Here is a 27,875-nt window from a genome sequence, read left to right as displayed (position 1 = left end):
CAAAGAAGTGTATTTAGTCAACAGTATGAAACCATCTTAGGATGGTCTTCCACATAGCAAATTTCCCCTTCCCTTCACTAGTGAAATGTAACTACTTTTAAAAAATTCCTTTACTCCAAAATACTCATCTACATATTTCCCAAGAGATACAAATGAACGCTAGCAGCAAATGATGCATAATGGGAGCTAAAAAGAATAGGACTGAACTACAGATATTTTGGCAGGATTATAAAGTATTTTATCTACAAAACTTTTTATCTCTTCCTAGACTTACATTATAGCACACACACACCCCACACACTTTCTGGTTGTTGCTAAAAGCAAGGTTTCCATACATATATTTTTAATGAGTTTACGTAAAACTTGAGAATTACAAAAATTTAAGTTTTATTGCACTTTGGATTAGATTGTTTACACAGCAAGTGACTATTTTCTTAGTTAAGGGAAAGAAGGAATGAGATAAGAAAAAGGAAATGACTTTTGAAAATAGATGGGGGCCCAAACAGCAAATCTAGCTTCTTTTCAGTCTGAATTCACCAAAATTGCAGTTACTCATGAAAACATTGACCTGCAAATATATTCCAGTGTCTTAACAATATTGGAAAATGAGGGTGGTGTTTAAAGAAAGGAACCAGCTCATACACTTTGGTGGACTCTAACATAAAATGTCGACCACGCATTCAGAGCTCATCGTGCTTTGTAGAGTCCAAGCTGGACTTAATGAAAACACCTTCCATAGCCTTCCAGTAGTTGTGATGATTAGGAGAATGTATGCCATGGACTTCCCGCTGTCCCCTGATTGGATGGCCATACTGTTCGCCTGTTACTGTAAGGAACACATCTGTTCCTATGTGCTTGAAACGTACTGCGTCGTCTCGCTCCCAGTATGTCCCACTGCATTGCACTGTCCACACATCTAAGTCATCTCCTTCTCCATCATCACCAAAGGCGCTAACTTCCTATAAGAACAAAACGGGTGGGGGTAGATATTGTTTGTGTCTGTGTTGTGTGTGTGACATCACACAAGCAGAATGACAGTAGTATATGGAAATGATAAAATGATCTGGTACCCACTTCAAAATAATAATGCAACGTGTTGTATTCTACTCAAGGTTGACCCACTGAAATTAATGGAATTAAATTAGTCATTTTTATTAATTTCCATGGGTCCACTCTGAGTAGGATTAGAATTGGCTACAACAAATATAACAGAGTATAGGGGACACTTGACCCTCCAGATCAGGCATAGGCAAACTCGGCTTTCCAGATGTTTTGGGACTACAACTCCCATCACCCCTAGCTAACAGGACAAGTGGTCAGGGATGATGAGAGTTGTAGTCCCAAAATATCTAGAGGGCTGAGTTTGCCTACGCCCGCTCCAGATATTGCTGAACTACAACTCCTATCATCCCTGGTCACTGACCATGCTTGCTGGGGTTGATTGGAGTTGTAGTTCAGCAACATCTGGAGAGCTAAAGCTTCCTGACACCTGAAATGTAACCCTGTTTTTTAGAATCTAAATGCCAAAACCAAGTGTTACTGAAACAGTCAGGAATTGGAAGTGGGAAATGAAGTACATTATCAGTGATTGCTTATGATCAAATAAGAACAAAACAACTATGAAGGATAGAAGTGCAAAGCCCACAGATAACATCTTCCATTTGCCTTGGACCTGGTAGGTACAGTATCTTTAATCCAGCCACAATCCTTCAGACTATCTACTGTAACACAGGAATAATAATAATACTGGGTAAGGGGTATTAGTATTTGCCCTGCCTTTTGACATTTAAGCTATTTGTTTTGTAGGACCCACTATAATCTATAGAATTCTGTTTCTTTCTTGAACTATTTTACTTGTTCTAATAACTCTATAAATTATTTTACTTGTTTTGGTTTTAAACAGCTGCAAAACTTTATAGTAAAGGTCAGATAAGAGATCTTAACTTATTTGAAGCATTTTGAATATTTTAAATTACTATATGAATACTAAATGACATTTCATTAAACACATCACAGATTCTAGAGTCATGGGAGATTGTTTTGTACAGTACTGCAGAGAAGCCACTCAGATTTTCTCTCTGCTCTATGTATTCATGTTCCACAGCAAGTAGATAGCAACTACAATGGAAGAACTACAGACTGGGACAAGGTTATCTTCTGTTATACATCTAAGAACTAACCTTTAACATGTGAATTAGGGGCATGTTACCAATAGTCCACCACTATGAATACAACCTAAGCCACAGCAACAACCACTTTCTGCATACTTAAGAAGTGTTATCTGGGCCATCCTCTGCAAATCACATTCTCTTCTGCATCAAGAGAGAAATTAAGTAGAGAAGGATATAACACATAGCAAGAGACCTAAGCAATTCTGCATTGGGACTTATTTCTGAGTAAACTTGCATAGAATTGAACAGCATATCTTTATAATAAAATTGTATACTACATATGGAAAAGCACAACTGATATTTTAAACTGTTCCTAAATATATAGATATTTCATGCCTTCATAACTTTCCAATTCAATTTAAGAGTAAACTCCATTTTGATTTGCTTACTTTTTTTGAGACACTTAAAATAAGTAAACAAGTATGAAGGACAAGCTCTGGTTTTACCTGATTATTGGAGAGTGGTGATGGGAAGTGGTGGGTGTGCAGGTTTTTCCCTGTATTAACATGGGTAAGGCGTACTGTTTGCCCACACTTTACAGGCATTCCTCGCTGGCAGGACCCATCAGTTTTGCCTCTGATTCGCCAATAGCTGTTAGCATCATCAGAAACTTCAACTCCAGTTACTGACTGTTGACCACTTCCTATAAACAAAACAATTGCTATATAGTCATTGTGTGCAGATACAGAGGCTGGTAATAAGACTTTGTCATAAAACTGGGCCAAGTGAGGTTGCTCCACCTGCTTGTTCGTTCTTTCCTGAGAACACTGCTCTCTTCAAAAAACAAACAAAAAAGCAGAACATCCCCCCTCTTTTACAGAGAGGCCCCTTCTCTTTTTGCTTCAGCATGCCTTTGGTTTGCAAGGTTTTCCCCCTGCCATTATTAAGCTTTATTTGGATTTTAACTTACTATTTTGAATTTGGCTTTTATATGCTGCAATTTATTTCTTTTTATGATTGTTGTGTATGCTTCAGTTATGTTTTTGTGCAGCCTGTGTCCTCAGACAGAAAAGCAGGATAAAAATAATAAATTTAATTAATGTTTCTAAACTTTCTATGTCCAATGGGAGCAATTAACCAAGACAGCTAAATTCCATTTCCATGTACAGATATTTTATTATTTACTTTTGTATGTACTGGAACTAACTGCCTTGAGGCTTTGGTAATAATACAGGATGTAAATTTAGAAAAGAATACAGAAACGTCTATACCAGGGTGCTGGATACAAACATGCATGTGTACACAAACAAAGGACCTACTAATGCTGGTGAGTTCCCCCCCGATACATTCTAAGCACATCATTTCCCCCCAAAGAAGCCTGGGAACTGTAACTTGTTAAGGGTGCTGGGAACTGTATCTAGGTGAGGGGTAAACTACAGTGCCCAGAATTCTTTGGGGGAGTTAATCAGAGAATGGTAGAATTGGAAGGGACCACAAGGGTCATTTAGTCCAACCCCTGCAATGCAGTAATGAATGTGCATTAAAGGTAAAGTGTGTGAGTAGTTTAGCATTTGATGACTCTACCTCTCACTGGCTCTACCTACTCTTTGGGCTTCCACCTGACCAGCCCCTATGGGTACCAGCCACCGCTGCAGAGAAGGCATCCTGTTCTGTTTTGCCTAAGACACCTATTTTGAACACAATAGGACCCACCTTCCCAATCTCACCTCTATCCATTGCCTCACCTCGCCCCTTGTTCCCTCTGCAATGAACATTCCCTCATTCACCATGTCCCTATATCTTACTACAGGGGTAGTCAACATGGTGCCCTCCAGGTGCTGCTGGACTACAACTGTGACCCTGGCTGGGGCTGATGGGAGTTGTAGTCCAGCAGCAACTGGAGGGCACCACACTAGCTACCCCTGTATTGTGGTAACCAAATCAAAGTGTGCATTATTGAAATGGCCACATTTTCTCCCCACACCTCCATTTCTCCTTTCCCTAACTTGTTTCCCTGTGTCTGTTTTACACTTCAGACACCCTTGGGACAGGGCATACCTGCCATACCTGTTCTTTCGTAAAACACCATGGCCACGTTCGCTTCCTCCTCCTCCCTCTTGATCCCTTTTTCCTTTTGGGGTTCTGCCTTTTGCCACTGAGAAGTCTGTGGGCACTGCTTGTTTTATCACCAACACCTCCTAAACCACTCTGGGAGCCTTTTCAGGGCCTGTCGCACCAGGGTATGTTTTTTCCTCCTCCCTCCTGATGTCCTTTTTTCTTATGGTTTACTCATTTTCTGACTGTAAAAGCCTGAGGGGAGAGGGCTGTTTTATCATGGGCATCTCCCAAGTTGCTCTGGGACATGGCCATGATTTATGTTGGGGGGTGCAGGGAGCCACTTGTCATTAATTATCCTCTGCCAAGCAGATTCAGAATGAAATGTCAGCTGCTTTAAACTGCTTTCTTTTGATTCCAAGGGCTCAGAAAAACCCATAAAAATCTTTCTACAATTTCTACTTTTAGTAATTGCATTTCTACTAAAAAAATGTATTTTTATTTAGTTACTTGATGGGGGGACACCTCCTACGGCCATGCTCTGGGACCCTGTTTAGGCTGATGAAGAGGACTAAACATTATCAACATCAATACTCAGAAGTGCCAGCTTGGCTGTGGGTGCCCTGGGCTATGGGCGCCATGCGGCGTGCATGGCCCTGGCACTCAAATTTGTGGGTGCCCAGCCCCTTCATGGGGAATTTTGTGGGCGCTCAGCAGGACCGGATTTAGGTTTGATGAGACCCTAAGCTATTGAAGGTAATGGGACCCTTTATATGTCCAGCTGTCCTTTGTCAACAACAAATTGTCGCTGTTTTTTGTGTTGAATATATGCTATATGGTAATTATGGACCTAATAGATATCTAAAGCCATTTGCACATAACAAAATATGCAGAATGTAGGCACCCTATATATAGAAATGAGCAAACCAGTGATATTTTAGGGAGCAGGATAGCAGGTGGGGCCCATTACTTACATCATAGGAGCCTACACAACACAAAACACTATTGCTGTATGTAGGTTTTTAAATTTTTTTATCCTATATTTTGGAAATGTACATCCAGTTTTTCTTTTCCTTTTAATTTTTTGGGGCCCCTCGAAGAGAACGGGGCCCTAAGCTATAGCTTGTTTAGCTTATACGTAAATCTGGCACTGGTGCTCAGGCCCCCCAGCACCAATGCCACTACAGTGGTACCTCTGGTTACAGACGCTTCAGGTTACAGACTCCGCTAACCCAGAAATAGCACCTCGGGTTAAGAATTTTGCTTCAGGATGAGAACAGAAATAGCATGATGGCAACGGGAGGTCCCATTAGCTAAAGTGGTACCTCAGGTTAAGAACGGACCGCTGGAACGAATTAAGTCTTTAACCTTAACAGTGGTACCTTAGGTTAAGTACTTAATTTGTTCTGGAGGTCCGTTCTTAACCTGAAACTGCTCTTAACCTGAAGCACCACTTTAGCTAATGGGGCCGCCTGCTGGCGCTGTGCGATTTCTGTTCTCATCCTGAAGCAAAGTTCTTAACCCGAGGTATTATTTCTGGGTTAGTGGAGTCTGTAACCTGAAGCGTATGAAACCCGAGATACCACTGTACTGCTAATGGCATCCTTCCTCTGAAGGCCACTAGCTGGGAAAACGATGCCGGGCTCTGACGGGCCCTCGGGTGTCTAACCCGCCCCACAGCCTCCCCCTGGGGCCGAGAGGGGTTTCATTTCCTCCCGGCAGCCGCGCGGCTCTTTCCTTTTTCCCCTCTCTGAAACAGATTCCGGACGCCGCCCTCCCTTCCTCTGTCTCGGCTCGCCTCCCGCCCGCCGCGTCTTGTCGTCTCCTCACCGGATCCGTACTTGACCTCGTGCGAGTGCAGCCGCACGTTGTGCCGGGTGTTGAGCAGCTTCAGCACCGAGCCGCAAGTGACAGCGCCCTCCTCGGCTCCCGTCGCCAGGCCCGAGCCGCACACGAGGAGGAGCAGAGAGAGCGGCGACAACGGCCAGGGGCGGGAAGCCAGGGGCGGGAAGCCGCCGCGGCCACCCGGTCGCCGCATCCCGCCGAGTCCCTCAGCACCGCGACGGCGGCTGAGGTAAACGGCGAACTGTCGCCTCAGGAACCGTTTCCGCCACCGGCGCCCGGCGCGGACCAATCAGCGGCTGCCAACGCCGCCCACGCGCTCCCCCGTCCTGCCGCCGGCTCGCGAAGGCGACGAAGGAGATGCTCATTGGCGCGCGGCGGCGGAGCGGCCAATCGGGTGTTGCGGCGTGGCGGAGGAACGCGCCTCCCCCTCCTCGCCTTTCCCCCCCAACTCCACCCCTCCTTCCCGAGAAAGGGGCGGGGCCGAAGCGAAATGGGAAAGGCGAGATGCTGATGAGGCCACCTGGCTCTCTCAGGGGCTGACTCCGCTGAGTCACAGGTTCGAGTCCCGTCCTCTCCCCAAACAATTCGGCCCAAAACTGCGGGTCGAGGAGTCATTTCCCGCTTCTTCTGAGAGAAAGCGCTTTGCCCGTTTCAGATTTTATGTCCTTTCTTTCAGAAAAGTGTTCCGCTGAGAGGAAAGACACTTTACATTATAAACTTAGGCATTTTTGAAAAATTGGCCAGCCTACATGCAATTTTTTAACTGCCTTGTCAGGGTGATATTTTTTTTTTTAAGGCCCAACGCATACAATATTACTGTGGAGCAGTAATCGTCAACCTTTTAAGAGCTGGGACCTACGTTTAATCCAAACATTGCCTTTTGGAACCCATATGTCACATTTTATTAGCTATATATTTGTATGGTGGCATCATTATCACTGATGTATTTAATCGCCTTCTAAACCACCACCTCAAGGTGATTTACATATAAATAGCAACAGTTAAACACACACACAAACAACGAATATATTTGAAGCAGGACTTAAAACCCTAAAAAGTGGGTACATGTGGCGAAGACCCTGTTATAAGAATTCTAAGGTCTCAAATATAGAATAAATGTTCATAAATGTACAAGGCAAACAGACACACATAAGTATATAAACCATGTGTCTGAAATAGTACAGGAGAGCAAGCCATTTTGACTCTCCCAAATTGACCTCAAATATTTCTCTGCAAGGAGGCAGGAAATGGGATAAACTTTCCAATTGTCTTTGGACTGTAAGGGCCTCTGCACCTCCCTGCAAATACAGTCTGGCAAGTATCTGTTAAGCTGAGCCCACTATCAATATCTGTAAGAGATTCAGGAACTAAATCTACCCAGAAAATGCAATTAAAGTAAGGCATGATCAGGTATCCTGGCAGACAGGAGAGAAGCAACACTCAAATTTCTGCTGGAGATCACCTCCTTCTGTGATGTAGGTATGATGTTTTGGGGGTTGGTCTTGGGTTATAGGGTGCGCAATTTCCAAAGTCTTTATAGGGGCTCACGCTCTATTGTTCGGGGTCTCTCTTGCCTCCTTGCTAGGAGGGGAGGGAATAATAAAGAGAAAAATAAAGATCTGCCTTGCTTTCTATGAAACTTGCCTCCATCTATTCATCATGGACTTAGGGGACTGAGTCCCTTGGGGAGTTAGGCAGCAAAAGCCAGACCATCTATTTTTTCTATAACAACTCATTTATCCATCCTGGGAAAGCCTGTCAGAACAAAAGCATCTCCGGCTCCTTCCGGAAAGTGCAGACAATGCACACATGTTTTATCTCGACAGCAATACTGTTCCATGGGGGAATAAAATATTATTATTTCATAAATTTGTATACTGTCCTATAGCCACGGGTCTCAGGGCAGTTCCCACCATAAAATCACAATATAAAAAACAAAATATATAATAAAAATACATAATAAAATCACAATATAAAAAACCAAATACATAATAAAATCGCAATATAAAAAATAAAATACATAATAAAAATAAATACAAAAATAAAAATAAGAACAAGAACAACCCAATAATCCCCTCCTCCCCAACACATTTTAAAAGGGTGTTGGATGTCCATCAGCCAAAGGCCTAGTTGAAGAGGAACGTTTTTGCCTGGCACCTAAAGGTGTACAATGAAGGCGCCAGGCGAGCCTTCTAGGGGGGAGCATTCCACAGATGGGGAGCCACTGCAGAAAAGGCCCCGTTCTCGTGTTGCCACCCTCTGGACTTCTTGTGGAGGAGGCACACAAGGAAGGGCATCAGAGGTGTAGGTTCATATGGAGACTGGCGGTCCTTGAGGTATGGCGGTCATGAGCCATTTAAGGCTTTATATTAGTCAAAACCAGCCCTTTGAAAAGGGGCAGGCACATTAAAAGCTACTTTTTATAGGTCCCGGCCGAGCGCCTGAAGACTAAAATTAGTTCAGGGACACATACCAACCAGGCAAACACACGTGAGGAGACTGTGAACCAGGAGGGGTGTGACTGAGGATGGGGTCTGAGGAGCATCTCAAGCCCTTTGGTCCCCAGGCCTGAGGTCCAGCCAATCCTTGCAGTATTATTATTATAGTGGTGCCCTGCAAGACGAATGCCTCGCAAGACGGAAAACTCGCTAGACGAAAGAGTTTTCCGTTTTGGAGGTGCTTCACAAAACAAATTTCCTATGGGCTTGCTTCGCAAGACGACAATGTCTTGCAAGTTCCTGCTGGTTTTTTTCCCTCCCCCCCCTTTTCTAAGCCGCTAAGCCGCTTATCAGCTGATCCGATCAGCAGATAAGCCGCTAAAAGCCGCTAATCGCGCTAATCCGTCAATGGGCTTGCTTCGCAAGGCAAAAAAACCGCTAGACGAAGAGAATCACAGAACGGATTCTTTTCGTCTTGCGAGGCACCACTGTATTATTATTAAGACATCTGAAGGCAGCCCTGTTTAGGGAAGTTTTTAATATTTAATGCTGTACTGTTTTTAACACTTGATTGGGAGCCGCCCAGAGTGGCTGGGGAAACTCAGCCAGGTGGCCGGGGTGTAAATAATAAATTATTATTATTATTAAATTATTCTCACCCTAAGTTCCCAGTGTGGGTTACACCATTAAAGCACAATGTCAAAAACAGCTTTTAAAAAGCTTGCATCACAGAAATAAGTGGTTGTCAGAATATATACGAAAGCCAAAGGAAAGAGGTGCTTCTGCAGCGTCCGCAGATAACTGTACAATACAGCTCTGTGGGGAAGGCGTTTGACAGCTTAAGGGCTGCCACAGAGAAGGCCCTCTCCTAGCCCCCCCCCCAAAAAAAGCTGAGAGCGAAGGAGCCACCTCTCACGTGAGGGATTAACCAGTTTCCTTTCCAAATATTCTGGCGATTTGAGATTAATTTGTCGGAGCATGTCTTTTCTCCCGGGGACGACACACTTTTCCGAAGAAGAAGAATTACTTAAATCGGTGGTTGGGATGCTAGGAGGGAGCGTCAGTCTGCGCGTCCTTTTTGCACTAACCGTGTAGATTTCCTTACCGCCTGGAAAGACCAAGCAAAAAACCGAAGGGGGGGGGGGGAGCGAGGAGAGGAAGAAAGAAAGGAAGCAATCTGCTGCAGCCTGACACTTCACATAATGCATTTGTATTTCATGAGAAACGGCAGCTCCTTCCTGTTAAGGCCTGACAATGGCTCATGCTGTTTTTCTGAAACAGGGCAAAACAGATGTCTCGGGATGCCAGCTTAGCCATAGAAAATCAATCCTATGGGGCTTTAGCTGGCACCTGTTTATCTTTCTGGGAGGTCACCAATCCCCCAAGGCTTTTAGTACAGTTTGTGTTGTGCTCCTTCACAATGCATTTCAGCCGTATTTTTTAAAACAACAACAACACACACACACACGCAAAACTAAAACGACAAGTTGTAATTGCCTTTAGAATAGCTGCTGTCAAAGAACTTGGTTGGCGTTGAAATATTATCCGGCCTGTCTTTTCTTTACTGCTCTGATAATTCATTGCCACTTTCCCACAGTGGCGGATGAACTGGGAGACCCCCAGACTGAGATGGAGAGCTCCATTCCAGACCATGCTGCTGGATGGAAGAAGGAGCAGAGACGCATAGTTGGCTTGAAGGAAGCTTTTTATTATTGTTTTCTCTTTCTATTTCTTGCGAACTTGAAGCAAAAGGTGGTTTCGTGGAACCACAGCAGGCCAGAGCTTAGTGATAAATAAAGACATTCAGATCAAAGATCAAACGTTCCATCCCTTGCAGCCGGGTTCCTTTCTGCTGCTACAATTTTGACTTTTGCAAAAAGTCAGCTAATCTCCAGTGCAGTGATAGAGAAGCCAAACATGCCCCCCTCCCCAGTCCTCTCTGTGTGGGACCACAGCTCCCATCATCCCTGACCGCTGGATGAGCCAACTGGGGATGATGGGAGTTGTAGTCCAGCAAAATCTGTGGGCCCAAAGATAAAGAACATGTGACTGGGCAATGGCTCTCAAGTACTGGTCTTTCACATTTCTTGGTCAACCTAAGCCAGGGGTCAGCAAACTTTTTCAGCAGGTGGCAGGTCCGCTGTCCTTCAGACCTTGTGGGGGGGGCAGACTATATTTTGGAAAAAAAATAATGAATGAATTCCTATGCCCCACAAATAACTCAGAGATGCATTTTAAATAAAAGCACACATTCTACTCATGTAAAAACACCAGGCAGGCCCCACAAATAACCCAGAGATGCATTTTAAATAAAAGCACACATTCTACTCATGTAAATACACACTGATTCCCGGACCATCCGCAGGCCGGATTTAGAAGGCGATTGGGCCGGATCCAGCCCCCAGGCCTTATTTTGCCTACCCATGACCTAAGCCTTTGTATCCGAGAAGTCAAGCATTGAACCCGGGGCCCTATGTATCAGCTATACATTTTGGAAAGTTCTGCCACTGTGCACTTCGACACCTCTTAAGATGTGGTAACCAAATTTTGCTTGATTGTTCCTGAGACCAAGGAGTGGGTTTCTGTCTGTGTTTGGATACAGTTGGATACCATTTTGAATCAAGATACTGGACTTAAGCTTTCACAACTGCACCACTCTTTTGTTTTCTTAGAATTCCCAAGCAACACCAACTACAAGACTGCTGGTTCATTATAAGCAGGCATAGGCAAACTCGGCCCTCCAGATATTTTGGGACTACAACTCCCATCATCCCTGACCACTGGTCCTGTTAGCTAGGGATGATGGGAGTTGTAGTCCCAAAACATCTGGAGGGCCAAGTTTGCCTATGCCTGATTATAAGGGATAAAGTAAAAATCTGTCCACTAGCAAGGTATTGTGCTATCTCAGCCATGTCCTAAATAGCAACTTTATCCCATAAAACATAGCAAACCAATTGAAAACCAAGCCAGCTTTATCTTCATGGATTTGCTTTGGTTTTGCATTTGGTCATTCTAGAGCAGAGAAGCCAGTGTGGTCCCCTCTAGATGTTGTTGGACTACAAACCCCATCAGCCCCGGCCAGCATGATGAATGGTTAGGAATTATGGGAGTTATAGCCCAACAACATATAGAAGAAACCCATGCTGAGTACCAACTTGAGTCCATTTTTTCAGTAAGGCCTCACTGAGCTGGATTCAACCTTAGGCACATAAATTACCGTATTTTTCGTTCTATAGGACGCACCAGACCATAGGAGGGGGAGAACAGGGGGGAAAAATCTCCCCCTCTCTGCTCAGCGCCCCTTCAGCGAAGCGGCAGGAGAAACGGAGCCCCTTCCATTTCTCCTCCCGCTTCGCTGAAGGGGCGCTGCGCAGAGAGGGAAAACTGTGCAGCACCTCTCCAGCAAAGCGAAGCCTGGAGAGCAAGAGGGATCGGTGTGCACCGACCCCTCTTGCTCTCCAGGCTTCAGGCGGCTATCTGCAAGCCTTCGGAGCACAGCAGGAACTCCTGCTGCGCTCCGAAGGCTTGCAGATAGCCGCCTGAAGCCCCCGGAGCGCAGCCTTTGAAGCCTCCACAGGCAGTGGCGTAGCGTGGGGGGTGCAGGGGGGGCCCCGGCCGCACCGGGCGCAACATCTGGGGGTTAGGGTTAGGGGGCACAAATCCACGGGTTAGGGGGCGCAAATCCACAGGTTAGGGGGCGCAAATTACTTGCCTTGCCCCGGGTGCTGACAACCCACGCTACGCCACTGTCCGCAGGGCAGCGGGGTGCCTTCACCCCGCTGCCCTGCAGAGGCTTTGCGCAGCTAACCCCAAGCTAGAACAGGGAGACGGAGCGCTGCGCAGCGCTCCGTCTCCCTGTTCTGGCTTTGGGCTTAGCCGCGCAGCCTGCATTCGCTCTATAGGACGCACACACATTTCCCCTTAATTTTTGGAGGGGAAAAAGTGCGTCCTGTAGAGTGCGCACATTTATGGAATTTCTACCTAAAGCAAGTATAAAATATTTGGCACCTGTTGATCTTTAGCTCAGTGGTGGACTGGCAGAGAGTAGAAAGCAGGCAGACCAGTAGCAGGTGGAGCACGGCCAACTCATTCTAGTTTTACCCCCATCCTCTTCCCTACTGAGTTCTTCAAGGTCAAAACTGAGACTGAGGAGGAAGCTCATGGTCAGTGGACTACTTGTAAGTAAGAAGGCAGGCAGGTAGGGGTTGGATGAGGGCAGAGGTAAATAAGGCAGTGTCCCATTTGCCTTAACGGGTCAACCTCCCATGCTTTAGGTTCTGAACCGCTCTGAAATGTCATGCACCACAATGGAAGCTAAAAGAGGTTATAAAATAACAATCTGCAAATACCGTATTTTTTGCTATATAAGACTCACTTTTTCCCTCCTAAAAAGTAAGGGGAACTATGTGTGCGTCTTATGGAGCGAATGCAGGCTGCACAGCTATCCCAGAAGCCAGAACATCAAGAGGGATTGCTGCTTTCACTGCACAGCGATCCCTCTTGCTGTTCTGGCTTCTGAGATTCAGAATATTTTTTTTCTTGTTTTCCTCCTCCAAAAACAAGGTGTGCCTTGTGGTCTGGTGCATCTTATAGAGCGAAAAATACGGTATTATTCTCTCTCGTCAGCTAATGGACTTCTTGTCTGAGACCTTCCACAGACTCCGTAGGTGGGCATATACAGTACATATAAATTACAAAACCACGAGGGTATACAAACCTATATGCTTTATTGCTATTATACCAGTTTTAGATTTTAGGCAGATGAGTTTTGCTACCTTCCTCGCTGAGGCTAGACCTTCGAGACGACGAGTGTTTCTTCAAATGTTCTTCAGAGTTCTGACTCGGAGCTCCTACTTCGGGCAAAACAGTCCCTGACCCTCTGGCCCCGTCAGGGTCTATGTTTAATTTTTGAGAAGACGATGCCTTTGGTGTCACATCGAGTGGCGACTGGTCTTCAGAATCTGGAGCTTCAAGCAAGGTTTTGCTGTCTTCAGAAGTGATAGATCTCCTTGATACAAATTGGTCTGGAAGTCCTTCGCCCTCTACAGATAACTCCTCAGATTCGCCCTCTCCGAAAGCAACTATATCAAAAATATCTGTTTCTTGGCTGCCCTCTTGCAGGCTACTGGACTCTATCTTTTGCAGTATGCCTGACTTCACTTCCTTCTCCACGGCGCTTTTCATCACCACGACTTTGCCAGTGGGCATGTCGGATTTGAACAGGACTCTCTTCTTCTCCCCCGATTTTTTCTGCAGGTCCCATAGGACTCTCTTTTTCTTGCCTTTCTTCTTGTCTTTCTGCTTCGGGGTCTTGGGCCTCGGTTTGCGCGGCGCGTAGATCTCGTCGTGGACTTTTGACCAGTCGATTTGAGACGACAGCCGTATCCCACTGCCCTTAACTCTCTTGTAGCCGAACATGATCTCCAGCAGGACCTTGGTTACGGGAACCGAGATGAAGCCCAGCTTCTCGGAAAGAAGGGTTTCGTAGTTGTACTTGTACAAGATGAGCTTGGCTGCGTTTTCAATCAGGAAATCAATGATGGCTTGCTTCGGGAGGGGCTTGCCTTGCAGGCGGGCACGTTTGATGTCGCTGGGGCTGATGATACGCCTTGAGACAGCAGGCTTGGAACAGTGGAAAGGGAAGACAGAAAGTGCTGAAAGAGCTACTTAACAATGCCATAAAGGTAAAGGGACCCCTGACCATTAGGTCCAGTCGCAGACAACTCTGGGGTTGCGGTGCTCATCTCGCTTTATTGGCCGAGGGAGCCGGCATACAGCTTCCAGGTCATGTGGCCAGCATGACTAAGCCGCTTCTGGCGAACCAGAGCAGCACACGGAGATGCCGTTTACCTTCCCGCCAGAGTGGTACCTATTTATCTACTTGCACTTTGACGTGCTTATGAACTGCTAGGTTGGCAGGAGCAGGGACTGAGCAACGGGAGCTCACCCCATTGCGGGGATTCGAACCGCCGACCTGATTGGCAAGTCCTAGGTTCTGTAGTTTAACCCACAGCACCACCTGCGTCCCTAACAATGCCATAGGACAGTGGTTTTCAACCAGTGTGCCGTGGCACCCTGGGGTGCCTTGGATGATGGCCAGGCGTGCCATTGGCAATAATAGCTTCTGTCCCTCTTTCCTCTCCCCCCTCCTCTGATGCCCTCTCACATCTCTGCCACCCAAAGGTTTGCACAGGTGTTTGTTGCAGCAGCCCTGGCTACAAACTCCCCAGGCAAATGGTGCCTCTGGGGCTGGTCAGGGGGTGCTTCCCAGGCCCCTGTGGGGCAGTGTGAGGGGGTATCTCTCTCTGGGGCAGGGGGGCAGCTCAGAGACCAGGGGCGGCAGCCCAGAGGATTCCCAAGGTGAGGGGAGAACAGAGGAGACTGAGGAAACACTCCACAAGGAGGGTGTTCAAAAAAGGGTGAGAGGCTATCAGCTCTGAAGTCAAGGGGAGACATAACTGGGCTCCTCAGCCCCATAGAGGTGCCACAGAAAGAATGTAGTTGGCGAGCCACCAGCCAATCACCCCAGCAGGTTGGAGTTAACTATATATTAGCAAAAACAGGTACTGTACTGTTATTTTTGCCAATTCATTTTGATTATTCTTGTTGCTAATACATGCATTTTCATTCACACTTTATTTTCCAATACATCGCTCGGCTGGAAAACAGCGTTGCAAAATTCAGAAGAAGTGCAAATTTCAAAGGATGGCTGTGTTTTAGTTCACATAGTGTTTTGGAAAGCGCAAATTAAGCAAATTTAAGTGTGGACGGATTCAAACCTTCTCCCCCCCCCATCTCTATTAGTGGGTAAGGCCTGCGGGAACCTTGTCATACTCCCCAGGTAGGCCGCAGCCTCCCTTTCTTTAGAAATTTACGTACCTGTTTGGACTCAGCAACTCCTTGGGTAGAGTCTTTTTTCTGTCTTGGTTTCGGAAGCGGGGGCGGAACGTATTTCGGTTTGGGTGGGGGCTCCTCTGGCGGCGGCCTTGGCTTCGTTTTCGGCAGCGGAGGCGGCACGTATTTGGGTTTGCGCTGAGCTTCCTCAGGCCCCATAGATTTCCGCTTCGATTTCGGAAGGACTGGTGGTGTATATTTTGGCTTGCCCTTCTCTTCCGGGGATGGGGTTATGGATTCCCCCTTTGCTTTCTTCCTCTTCTCCCTCTCCCTGTCCTTCTCCTTATCCTTATCCTTCTCTTTCTCCTTCTCCTTCCCCTTGTCTTTCTTCTTCTTCGCCTTCTTCTTTTTCTTCTTCTTCTTCCCCCCCTCTCCCTCCTTCCCCTCTTCGGATTTGGAGTCACCCTCTTCTGACGTGTCCTCTCCGCTCTCGGAGTCGGCTGAGCCGCTCCTCAGCTCCTCGCCTTCCTCGCCTTCCTCGCCTTCCTCACCTTCCTCGCTCTCCTCCATTGAAGAGGCCCACGGCAGCAGAGGATGGCCTTGCTCATCGTAAGTGCCCACAAAGGAGAATCCATCCGCCATTGTCACCTCCAGGACTTTGAGGACCGCTTGGTTTATTATGCACTGAAGAGCCGCAAGGATTTTGTTTTCTTCCAAGAAATCTAGGGCCGAGAAAGGTTCGTTTCCTGGATAGTACAAGGGGATGCTGCTGGGAGTGGGCCGTTTCAGAACACTGGTGATCTCCTTGTGCAGGGACTCTACGGACATCGTCTGCTTTGGGATCTGTTTCCTGAACTTTGCAAAATAATCTCTGTGCGGGGGGTGTAGCTTAGTGAAAGACTCTGCCAGTTTGGCCCAAATGTGGAAGTGTTCTTGCCGGAAATAATAACTGTCCCCTGATCGTTCTGAAAATGTCTGCAAGCGAGTAAAGGAAGAGAAAAGAAAGTATATTATAACAGCATCAAAACAAGTAACAAGGGTATGTGTACGGTCTGGATATTCTAGGTGGAAGCTGGGAACAGACCATTTCATAACTCCCAGATAAGACAACGGAGGAACGTAAAAAACCACCTTACGCTGAACCAAACGATTGGTGCATCTAACTCAATACTGGCCACACCAGTGCTCTTCAGCCTTAGGCTCCCAGATGTTGTTGTACTAAATCGTTACCCTTTGCCTAAGCTGGTTGTGGATGGTGGGTGTTTTAGTCCAACAATATCTCAAGGCCCAAGATGGAAAAGCACTGGTGTATAGTGACTGGGGTGCAGTTCCCTGGGGTTTTGGACAACCACTGTCCAAATGCACACTTGCTCTTCCTCTCTCTTAGCTGCTTCATGCAAAGTCAGACCTATCTAACTCATTATTGTAAACACTGGCTGGCAGCAGCTCTCCAGGTTACAGACAGGGTTCTTTTCCAGCAGGGGTTGAACCTTCCTGCATAGAAAGCAGGTGCTCTTTCACAGAGCTACCAAAGGCACGGCCAGTGTTCCCATCTTGTTTAGGATTTGCATCCTAAGTAGAGACTTTTGTCCCTGAATCAAGGGTAGGCAACCTCTTGCCCTCCAAATACTGCTGGACTACAACTCCCATCATCCGTGACCATGGATCATGCTGGCTGGGACTGATGGGAGTCCAGCAACATCTGGAGGGTCTCAGGTTGTCTCCTCCTGGTCTATCCCTACAAAGATTTAGCAACCCAGATCAATCAATCAATCAATCAATCAATCAATCGGAATGACTCTCTGGACAATTTCCACATTCTCCTGTGTCTTTGGGTACTCTGAGCTACTTCCCGACTTTTTCATTTTCCATTTTTATCACATCAAACCATTCCTGCTGGTTTGCCCTCCAAAAAGGGGCAAACAGCAGAATAGTAAAAAGAAAGAAAGTAAAGAAAGGTTATTATAGGAGACCTGTGATAATCGCTGCACATTAATAAGTGATCACACAATAGGTACCATTCGTGAAAAGTGTGATTCTCATCTTGGAATGACTATTCTTCACCCTCCCCTTCCACGGGCCCCTCCAGATGTCATTTTTTAATTGTGCATTCACGACGATTTGTGCACACGGAATTATCAGGGAGGTCACATGTGTTCCCGCTTTCAGTCATATTCACCCCTGCAAAAAGTTTTGGGAGAGCCACACTGCTTCCTTTTTCAATCAGTGCACATCCCATAACTCCCTGCTGAAATCTCGGAAAGTTTTATAGCACAAATGTTCTGGTTTATTTTTGTCCCCCTTTTCTTGTGCTATAGCCCGGACAGGAACAATATAGTGGCATTGGGAAACATCGCGGAACAAACTGAAGCAGAATCAATATGGCACTAATTCACTGTTATTGTTATATGTTGCAGAATACACTCACAATAAAACACCTGTCTGGAGGAGCCTGTACCCCTCTTTCAGTCCGTGCATCCAGTTGTGGATGCCTGCTATGCTGTCCCTGCACAATGGAATTAGAATCGAGGAGCCTTTCCGCAGGTGGAAGGATTCCTTAATATAGATGTGGGCATTGTTCATTCATTGCTGATGGATGAGCTCTATAGCATTAGAGCAGTGGGGAAGAACATTTTAGGGTCCACAGGACAGATCATTATCAGGATTGGCCTCATGGGCCAGATTTGACAGTTATTTTTTTGGAGGAGGGATAAAGGTAAAGGGTAAAGACCATTAGGTCCAGTCATGGCCGACTCTGGGGTTTTGGTGCTCATCTCGCTTTATTGGCCGAGGAAGCCGGCGTACAGCTTCCGGGTCACGTGGCCAGCATGACTAAGCCACTTCTGGCGAGCCAAAGCAGTGCACGGAAACGCCGTTTATCTTCCTGCTGGAGTGGTGCCTATTTATCTACTTGCACTTTGATGTGTTTTCGAACGGCTAAGTTGGCAGGAGCAGGGACTGAGCAACGGGAACTCACCCCGTCGCAGGGATTCGAACCGCCGACCTTCTGATCGGCAAGTCCTAGGGTCTGTGGTTTAACCCACAGCGCCACCCGCGTCCCTATTGGAGGAGGCATACTCACCAGTTAAACTCCCCTGTGTGGCTTTGCCCATGCTTCTCCTTTTAACCCCTTATTGTTGGCGCTTTAAATGGGGAACATGGGGACACTTGCAAAGGTAACTGCTTTAAGGCAGTCTCTGTGCTCCAGTTGGGAGTGCGGGGAATGTCTTAAAGCGGCTTCTCTTTTAAGTGGCTTCTCCCCTCTGCAACCCCACCACCCACTCAAGGGCTTTAATCTTCATTCATCAGTTGATGAATGGGGATTAAATCCTGCTGGCTAGGCTGCATGATCCTGTTCGTTCCTGGTTCTGCAGCCAATGTCAGATTAAACGCTGTCCTCCTGCCCATCAGCTGACAACACCGGTGATGTCAGCTGCTGGGTAGGTGAGCATGATTTGGATAAAACTTGACAGGCAAAATTGGGCAATTTGATGGGCCAGATATGGCCCACAGGCCGGAGCTTCCCCACCCCTGCATTAGGGTCACAACATAATTCAAGCCTGGAGTGCAACTGCGATTTTCATCTGTCATTAGCTGCGTCACAGGCACTGTCCAGTAGGTTCCTGCGACACTCAAGTTTTATAGAGAGCCTTTCCAATTGCCATGCTGCCACTGGCTTTGAAAGAATCACATCACACACCACCCACCCCAGGAACAACATACAGTGCCTTGAGGGCTAAGAACCTGCACCGCTATGAGAACAGTAGGAGATTGCAAAGGGAAAAACAGAAGCGTCTGTGCAGGATATTGTCTGCAACCTGACTCAGTAAATGAAATGAGCGTTCAGTGATCTGAAAAAGGCTCAAAGCCATGGCTCCAGGAGGAGTTGGCCACCAGTCATGTGGCTGGAAAAGAACTGTAAAGAAAAGGCTCCCTTTCTACTGCTGGGTCCTGTGGTGCAACAATATGCAACCATCCTATGTCCTTGCACATGCATTATGGAATTGCTGGATATAGTACACCACTTCCGCACCCATAAACACCTCCCCCCACACACATAGCAGGCTTTTCTGTAGCGGATCCAGACATTTTGTGCAGAAGTTTATTTCCGTGCATGGATTACATTGGCTGGATCAGAGCGGGGAACTCTCAGCGCGGCGCGGGAGGTCCGATCCGTCAAGAAAGTCCTCCAAATACCTCTGCGTGGAATCCTCCGGAAACTCCCTCCCTGGGCCTCTCATCTAGCCTCGGGAGCCTGGCGGCATATTTATCCAGGAGGGACATTTTCCCTTCGAGCCTAGGCTCCCTTCTGCTCGTGAGACATGCTTCCCAGTCGTCTTCAGAGCTGGAAGTGGCCGAGGTGGTGTGGTACCTAGACTGCGAGCTGCAGGAGAAAGACCACGACCTGCTGTCCATGCTGGAGCCAGATTCTTCTTCGATATCAAATATCGGGTCTCCATCCTCGGTCGTCACTCGCCGCAGCTTCCGCACAGCATCCTCGACGATGTTCTGAAGGCTTTCCAGGACCTCCTCATCAGCTAAGAAATCCACAAACTCCGAGAATTCGTTGGCAAGGTGGCTGCTTTCGCCGTGACTGCTGGAGCGCTGCTTCCGTTTCCCTTTGCCTGGGCTGAAAGCTTTGAACTCAGAAGCTGTGGTGGCGGCGAACTGGTCCCGGAATTGGCAGCGGGAAGGTGGCCTCAGGATGTTCCTCCAGTCAGAGGGATCTCCTTGTCTCAGCTGTAGACAAGGAAAAACCAGGGTGAAAATGGGAATCGGGTCTGAAGTTACTGGGACTGTATCAAAAATGCGTGTAACACCAGCAATGTAGACAGTGATATAGTGGAGGGAAAAACACAGGGGTGTGTAGTTCTAGGACTTTTTTCAGAGCAGGAATTATGACAGCTTTGGCCTGGGTAATTGGCAGCTCTGGTGAGGGGAGGAGGTGATAATAAGGCTTTCAAGTTTTTTGTGGCAGATTAGTGTGAGGAAACAAGCAGGTAGAGGCTAGTCACTGCTTTCCTTTCCTTTGTTGGGGGTCCCTACTTCATGCTAGCAATTTAAATGGTAACACTTCCTTTTACAATGATTTGAATTTTTCATTGAAAGCCAATGTTTACATTTCAGTTGGCTTTTGTTGAAGCTCAATGGGTTATACAAGTTGAACCAATGCCATCAGAAGCAAACATTACTGACAGCTGAGTGGTGCTTAGCCCTAGTAAGAGGTCAACAAAGCTGTCGATTTTGGTTCTCTAGTTTTCGCATTTTTCAGTCTTAATTTCTGCTCTCCCCATTTCTGCAGCTATTTGCCTTTTTAAAAAACCCATGAAAATATATCGGCAGAGTGCAAATTTCTCCTGATGAACACGCGTTTGCATGCAGTTTTGACTAATATACACATTTTTGCAAGCAATTTCCTTAAAAGCTAATGTGTCTGTGTGTGCTATTTTCACAAATGTATGCATTATGTGCATGTTTTCTCGTTCATAGATGAATATTCTTTAGAAAACCGCATTGCAAAATTCAGGTAAAGGTAAAGGGTAAAGGGACCCCTGATCATTAGGTCCAGTCGTGACCGACTCTGGGATTGCGGCGCTCATCTCGCTTTATTGGCCGAGGGAGCCGGCGTACAGCTTCCAGGTCATGTGGCCAGCGTGACTAAGCCGCTTCTGGCGAACCAGAGCAGCACACGGAAACGCCGTTTACCTTCCCGCCAGAGTGGTACCTATTTATCTACTTGCACTTTGACGTGCTTTCGAACTGCTAGGTTGGCAGGAGCAGGGACTAAGCAATGGGAGCTCACCCTGTCGCGGGGATTCGAACCGCCGGCATTCTGATCAGCAAGTCCTAGGCTCTGTGGTTTAACCCACAGTGCCATCCATGTCCCCAAAATTCAGGTAGGTTCAGATAAAACCGGGTTCCTTAAAACCGGGCCCACAATACTCAACTTGTGGCTTCTAGTGGTTATGAGCCATGAATCAGAGCCATGGGGAACCACTAACAGTGACTCCCCTGAAGAACTCTACGATTTGGCAGGAATATAAGGGATCAGGCAGTCCTTGAGGTATCCTGGACGGCAGCTGGCTCTGCTACTGCCCACCATTTTCAGTCCTGCCACCCCCTCCTGCCACCTAAGACTGACAAGTCCAATGTCAAAGTAGGGCAGCACCAGAGGGCACTTTGCTTGTTGCGTTTATTACGCCACTTTTTACTCCATGAAGCTCAAGGTGCCTGGCATATTCGGTTCTCCCCTTCCTCATTTAACCCCTACAACAACCCTGTGAGGTAGGTTAGGCTGAGTCAGTGACTGGCCCAAGGTCAGCCAGTGAGCTTTATGGCTGAGTACGGATTCGAACCCTGGTCTCCCAGGTCACAGTCCAACACTCTAACCACTACACTGACTCAGCTTGGGTGACTCCCCTTCCTCGAATGGGATGGCCAAGAGCAACCCATTTCTGTCTCCCTTTGGGCCTTACCTGAGGTCCCCTGAGGCTCTCATCATCTGCCAGATAGCCGGAATATCTACGACTCACCATGGTGCTGAAAGGACAGCGGCTGTCCCCTCCTTTCTTTTCACACCTTCTGTCTCCTCTTCCTGCACAAACAGACACACAAAAATAGAGGAGTGTTGTTATTATTTTACGGGACGCGGGTGGTGCTGTGGGTTAAACCACAGAGCCTTGGACTTGCCGATCAGAAGGTTGGCGGTTCGAATCCCCGTGACGGGGTGAGCTCCCGTTGCTCTATCCCAGCTCCTGCCAACTTAGCAGTTCGAAAGCACATCAAAGTGCAAGTAGATAAATAGGTACCACTCCAGCGGGAAGGTAAACGGCATTTCTGTGCACTGCTCTAGTTCACCAGAAGCGGCTTAGTCATGCTGGCCACATGACCCGGAAGCTGTACATCGGCTCCCTTGGCCAATAAAGTGAGATGAGCGCCGCAACCCCAGAGTCGGTCACGACTGGACCTAACGGTCAGGGGTCCCTTTACCTTTACCTTTACTATTATTTTACAAAGTGAATTCAAAAGTGAATTCCTGATGAAAGGTCTGGGAAGGAAAGCGCTCATCAACATTTTCATAGAGGGAAAATATTTGGTGTGTGAATGATATCGGAGTTTGGTAGCAAAAGAGCGAAGATGTGGACCTGGCAAGGGACAGAGGGTTTAATATCGATACAAATATATAATACTTATAAACCGCCCGCACTTTCAAAACATCATGACGCCATACAGTAAAACCGTCAAAACGTTGTAAAATTACATAGCCATAAAAACAGAACGAATTGAGCTATGCTCAATCAATTCTATAAAAACACTCAGTGGAACCAAATAGTTTTAAGCAGGAGGTGAAATATCGAAATTGTAGTCGCCTGTTAGATTTCAGTAGCAGCAGTATTCCAGATTGGTGCCACTGCACTTGGTTTCATGAGGGCTAGAAACTCTGAAAGCAGAGGCAATTAATATACTGTATTTTTCGCTCTATAAGATGCACCAGACCATAAGACGCACCTAATTTTCGTAGGAGGAAAACAAGAAAAAAAAAAATTCTGAATCCCAGAAGCCAGAACAGCAAGAGGGATCCCTGCACAGTGAAAGCAGCAATCCCTCTTGCTGTTCTGGCTTCTGGGATAGCTGCGCAGCCTGCATTCGCTCCATAACACACACACACACTTCCCCTTACTTTTTAGGAGGGAAAAAGTGAGTCTTACACAGCAAAAAATACGGTAGATAAATCCCAGTTCTAATGCACGTATGACAACCAAACCCTTCCATATCCAAGTACCAGCCTTTTTTTAAAAAACCAAACTGCTACTCACAATTGTGTTCATTAAGGGTGAAAAATCCCAGATTATGAGAGGTGAGCCTGGGGTTTCTTTACCCTCCAAATTCCTCGTTGAGGATCCTGCCCAGAGGGCTCCCTAGCATCGAGGGGTTTTGCCAACGTGAGGAAGTCTCTTGCCTCAAATGTTCACACGGAAGCCAAAGAACTGCTTATGCCTCTCAGAGAACCTTCCTCTGTCATTGTTAGGTAATGGATCCTGTCTGTTTGCCCGTGCGATTCCATCCATTTGCATAGAACATTCCTATTGCATAGCCCAGCTCTCAAAGCGCGAGTTCAACTAGCGCAAAGGTGGGGAGCCCTTTCCAGATCAGGGGCCACATTCCCTTCTAGGCAATGCCCAGAGGACCAGGTGTGAGGGGTGGGCGTGGCCGGAGGCAAAAGGTGGGGGCGGAGCAATGAACTCCAATCTTACCTTTCTACAGTGGGCTGGTTTCTACAAACACACAGACACGCCCCTCTCAGTCCTCCATCCAGATAAGTGAGGCTAATGAGCAGAGATCAAGGACCCACTCCTACCAGCCAAACCACCAAAGGAGGATCCAAAATAGATCTGGTGAGGGGTGTGGCCTGGGAAGAGGGGGTGTGGCCTGGAGAGGAGGTGTGGTCTGATGAGCACATCAGGTACCTGATAGGGAGAGGCTTAGAGTGATGCATCTATACCCTGAACTTGAGGTTCTCCAACACTGAGCTAGTTTGTTGGTGCAAGAAATCCAGACTTGGAAATCTTTCTCTGAAAGCACAATCTGAGTGAAATCACAGCCAGAGGGGAGCTATACATTCCATGTTTCTGAAAGGCACTCTTTGTATCCTCCGGACATGTTTGATTAGGGCTTTTTTCAGCCGGAACTCAGTTCCGGCACCTCTCAGGTGGGCACCATGGCCAATATAAGAGAACAAGGGCGGCTCTCGTGGTGAGTTCTAGTTTTCTCTAGAAAAATAGAACTGTGTATGACCCAGCTGCAGCTATTATTAAATGGGCAGGAGAGAAGGAATTACGAGCTTGGATCAGATGCTGTCCTAAAAGACAGGGCAGGATTTAGGCATTGGACTACTGCCATGCGCTCTACGTGGGGCTACCTTTGACAGTGACCCAGAAACTGCAATTAATCCAGAATGTGGCAGCTAGACTGGTGACTGGGAGTGGCCGCCGGGACCACATAACACCGGTCCTGAGAGATCTGCATTGGCTCCCAGTATGTTTCCAAGCACAATTCAAAGTGTTGGTGTTGACCCTTAAAGTCCTAAACGGCCTCGGTCCAGTATACCTGAAGGAGCGTCTCCACCCCCATCGTTCAGCCCAGACACTGAGATCCAGTGCCGAGGGCCTTCTGGCGGTTCCCTCACTGCGAGAAGCCAAGTTACAGGGAACCAGGCAGAGGGCCTTCTCAGTAGTGGCACCCACCCTGTGGAACACCCTCCCATCAGATGTCAAGGAAATAAGCAGCTATCTTCTTTTTAAAGGACATCTGAAGGCAGCCCTGTTTAGGGAAGTTTTTAATATTTAATGCTGTATTGTTATTAACACTTGATTGGAAGCCGCTCAGAGTGGATGGGGAAACTCAGCAGGATGGGCGGGGTATAAATAATAAATTATTATTATTATTATTATTATTATTATTATTATTATTATTATTATTATTACTACTACTACTACTACTATCTTGCTTTGAGCTGGCATTTCTAAAATCCACACCAGCCTCCACTTGTCCATTTGAAAAGCCATAGCTCTGTGGCAGAGAGCCTGCTTCGTAGGCAGGAGGTCGCAGGTTCAATCCTCAGCATCTCCTCTTTTTGAAAAATTGATCAGGTAGGAGGCAATGGGAAACTTTCAGTCCCAGATCCTAGCCAGCCGCTGTCAGCTTGGGCTGGAGGGAGAAATCAGTGGAGACCTGGTATGGGGCAGTTTCTTACCTTACCAGACTGGAAGCTGGGGCTGTGCGCTTGGTGGAAGAGTCTCCCAAGTGCCATTGAATATCCACTTTTGCCCACTGGCATGCAGCCTTTAGTGGTTTGCCCTGAGGAGTTTGCAGCCCCCGGGGGATGAAAAACACCCCTTGCCCTTTATGCAAGCTTTATGCAAGCTTTCATCGGCTACAGGTTGCACGCCGGTGCACAAATATGTTTTGTGCAGGTTTGGGACCCTGAGAAGAGAAACCTGAATTTCGTGCCCGTCCCAACACACCACACAACTATCTGTAAGGCAAAAATTGCAGGAAGAATGCCGCTTGGCTGCATATTCCTTTCTGTATGGCCTGGATTTATTCCCCTTCATAAAAAGAAGAAAAGAGTTCTGGTATGGGTGTGTGAGTTTTACAAAAGATTCCTTGTCCGCTGTGTCTTGGCACGTCAAAGACAACATTCCAGATGATAAGAATGGCAGATTTTGAACAGGGATGGGAGGGAGAGGAGCTGCGTGAGCAGAAAGCGTGGCTGGCTTGGGGGAATACGGTTGTCTTCCCAGCATCGCCTAGTGGCAAAGTTGTGGGGAAGGGCCATATCTGCCAGTCAGTGGAGACAATGCTGAGCTAAATGGACCAATGTTGCCACGGAGAGAAGAGGTGGTAGCTCAGCAGTAGAGCATCTGCTTTGCATGTCGAAGGTCTCCAGTAACTTCTGATAGGACCATAGCTGTCAGCTTACAGATTTGAAAATAAGGGACCAGCAGCCTCGAAAATAAGGGATCAGCAGCCAAAATAAGGGATTTTCCCAGCACAGGTATGTTCAACTTCCAAGCCCCTCCGAGCCAAAGGCAGGAAGCCCAGCCAGCAGCCAAACGAAGCCTCAAGCAGTGGTTCCCACAGCGCAGCAACCCAGCAAAGGGGATGCAGCAAAGAAAACCACCGTCACCTCTCCGCTGGGAAGCGCTGAGCAAAGGCGAGTCCCCAGGCAACACAGCTGATTTGATTGGCACAAGGCATGCAAGCTCCAACCCCCAGTCATTCTTAGACTCCTTATTGGTTGAGCAACGCAGCCAAGCAACACAGTTGGAGCCTCCCTCCTCCCTGGCCAGCAGGGAGGGAGGGAGAGGAGCTGCTTCCTTTGAAACCTGGGAAATTTAAGGGACATCATCAATAAGGGACAGCAGCGGGACACAGCGCTGGGATAAGGGACTTTCCCACCAAATAAGGGACGGTTGACAGCTATGGATAGGACTGGAAAAGGTCCCTGGCTGAAACCCTGGATAACTGCTGCCAGTAAATGCAGACAATACTGAACCAGTGGTATAAGGCAGCCTGCTATGTTCTTGCAGCCCTAATTTCATAAGAATGTCTGAGGAGCCCCTCTGGATCTAGTCAAAGGCCAGTCTAATTCAGCCCCTGTGTCTCACAGCGACCATTCAGAGACAATAGCAGAGTTGGAAGTGGGGAGGAGAAGTTTGTGGAATTGCCCCCTTCCAGCTCCCATAGTGGTCCCTTCCCCAACGTCTGAAGGACCACCTTGCCCAGTGGGGAGATGAAGTGGCAAAAGATTCTTGTAAAACGAACAACCTGTATTTTCCTTTTATTGCAATGGTGCTTATCTTCCTATATACATACAAGTGCAAGGCTGTCATCACACAGCCCCCATTGGAGGAGTTGTCCTGCCACATCACAATCCTGGATTTGGATGTATTCAGAGCACATGGAGTAGGAAGGGGAAACTCTAGGAAGTTGATAATGTGTTTGGTTGTGGGAGAGAATAGCAGGGAGGTTGGTGACCACTTTGATTGAAAAGTGGTATATAAAATGACCAAGGGACGCAGGTGGTGTTGTGGTCTAAACCAGTGGGCCTCTTGGGCTTGCTGATCGGAAGGGCGGTGGTTCGAATCCCTGGGACCGGATGAGCTCCCGTTGCTCTGTCCCAGCTCCTGCCAAATTAGCAGTTCGAAAGCATGCCAGTACAAGTAGATAAATAGGTACCACTGCGGCGGGAAGGTAAACAGCATTTCCATGCTCTCTGGTTTCCGTCACGGTATTCCGTTGTGCCAGAAGCAGTTCAGTCCTGCTGGCCACATAACCCGGAAAGCTGTCTGTGGACAAACGCCGGCTCCCTCGGCCTGAAAGTGAGATGAGTGCCGCAACCCCATAGTCACCTTTGACTGGACTTAATCGTCCAGGGGTCCTTTACCTTTTATATAAAATAAACATAAATAACTAAGCAAATGTTGCTGGAGTCCACGTCCCCATCATTCCTGACCACTGACCATGCCCCTCCCCAACTCCCTTGCCATTTTTCTGTAAGAGATGTCTGTTTACAGGTAGATAGGAGTTTTCTGCCAGATGTATTTATAAAGGTAGGCTCTGTTCTAATTTTATATTATTACACTTAGTGGCAAGAGAAACGCACAGCCCTCCCAGGTGTCACTGGACTCTCAACTCTCATCAGCCCCAGCCAGTGCTCAAGGGTGATGAGAGTTGATGGTCACAGGTTGTCCTCACTGGACCTGTCTACACTGGCAAAAAAGGCAATTCTGATAGGGAGGGGAGAAGGCAACATCCAGACCATTGCTCGTTTCCTGGCTGATAGTTGAAGCTCCCTTTGCCGTGGCATTCTTCCTGGGGTGTGTGTGCAGGCAGGGGCGCTGACTTATAAAAAATATTGGGGGGGCCCATACCGGGGTCCATACTGGCGGCAGGATGGCAGTGGTGCTTTTGCATGCAAGAACCGGCCTGCCCTCCCCAGGCTTCGCACCGGGAGGCGGCCACCCCCTCCTACCAATGTCACCTTAGCCGAACCCAGAAAAAAAGCCCCGCTCCGGCGGCGGGAACT

The 27,875-nt window shown here is 47.3% G+C and overlaps 3 protein-coding genes across 5 annotated transcripts in view; 1 reads left to right on the top strand and 2 right to left on the bottom strand.

The window, feature by feature from the left end:
* The window catches only part of YDJC (YdjC chitooligosaccharide deacetylase homolog), a 107,063-nt gene that overhangs the window by 48,971 nt on the left and 30,217 nt on the right, over positions 1-27,875 (top strand). The gene's annotated exons all lie outside the window — the stretch shown is intronic.
* SDF2L1 (stromal cell derived factor 2 like 1) lies at positions 371-6,304 on the bottom strand. Its single transcript, XM_083479111.1, has 3 exons — positions 5,997-6,304; positions 2,618-2,814; positions 371-959 (listed from the first exon to the last, which is right to left on the bottom strand). Exons 1-3 carry the CDS (start codon positions 6,202-6,204, stop codon positions 681-683), a joined length of 684 nt encoding a protein of 227 aa, XP_083335237.1. The 5' UTR covers positions 6,205-6,304; the 3' UTR covers positions 371-680.
* On the bottom strand, positions 13,160-23,306 carry CCDC116 (coiled-coil domain containing 116). 3 transcript variants are annotated; one of them, XM_083479036.1, is made up of 6 exons: positions 23,166-23,271; positions 23,101-23,134; positions 21,760-21,878; positions 19,481-20,023; positions 15,329-16,258; positions 13,160-14,071 (listed from the first exon to the last, which is right to left on the bottom strand). In XM_083479036.1, exons 3-6 carry the CDS (start codon positions 21,817-21,819, stop codon positions 13,196-13,198), a joined length of 2,409 nt encoding a protein of 802 aa, XP_083335162.1. In that variant the 5' UTR covers positions 21,820-21,878; positions 23,101-23,134; positions 23,166-23,271; the 3' UTR covers positions 13,160-13,195. The 3 variants fall into 3 exon arrangements, with proteins under 3 accessions (XP_083335162.1, XP_083335161.1, XP_083335163.1); XM_083479035.1 differs by lacking the exon at positions 21,760-21,878 and having other exon boundaries at positions 23,166-23,306; XM_083479037.1 differs by having other exon boundaries at positions 23,101-23,269.

This window comes from Podarcis liolepis (genome assembly GCF_965112155.1).
Source record: "Podarcis liolepis genome assembly, chromosome: 15".
NCBI lineage: Eukaryota > Metazoa > Chordata > Lepidosauria > Squamata > Lacertidae > Podarcis > Podarcis liolepis.
Note: the sequence above shows the minus strand (reverse complement) of the source record. Positions and strands in the feature narration are given on the sequence as shown.

Excerpts from the sequence above, each read along its gene's own strand:
- SDF2L1 (XM_083479111.1), bottom strand. The coding sequence starts at position 6,204 with ATGCGGCGACCGGGTGGCCGCGGCGGCTTCCCGCCCCTGGCTTCCCGC. Across the intron at positions 2,815-5,996 it reads CGAGGTCAAGTACGGATCCG|GAAGTGGTCAACAGTCAGTA; the intron begins GTGAGGAGACGA and ends TTTTGTTTATAG. Across the intron at positions 960-2,617 it reads CACCACTCTCCAATAATCAG|GAAGTTAGCGCCTTTGGTGA; the intron begins GTAAAACCAGAG and ends TTGTTCTTATAG.
- CCDC116 (XM_083479035.1), bottom strand. The coding sequence starts at position 23,209 with ATGCTAGGGAGCCCTCTGGGCAGGATCCTCAACGAGGAATTTGG. Across the intron at positions 16,259-19,480 it reads CCGGAGGATTCCACGCAGAG|ACATTTTCAGAACGATCAGG; the intron begins GTATTTGGAGGA and ends ACTCGCTTGCAG. Across the intron at positions 14,072-15,328 it reads GAGTTGCTGAGTCCAAACAG|CCTGCTGTCTCAAGGCGTAT; the intron begins GTACGTAAATTT and ends CACTGTTCCAAG.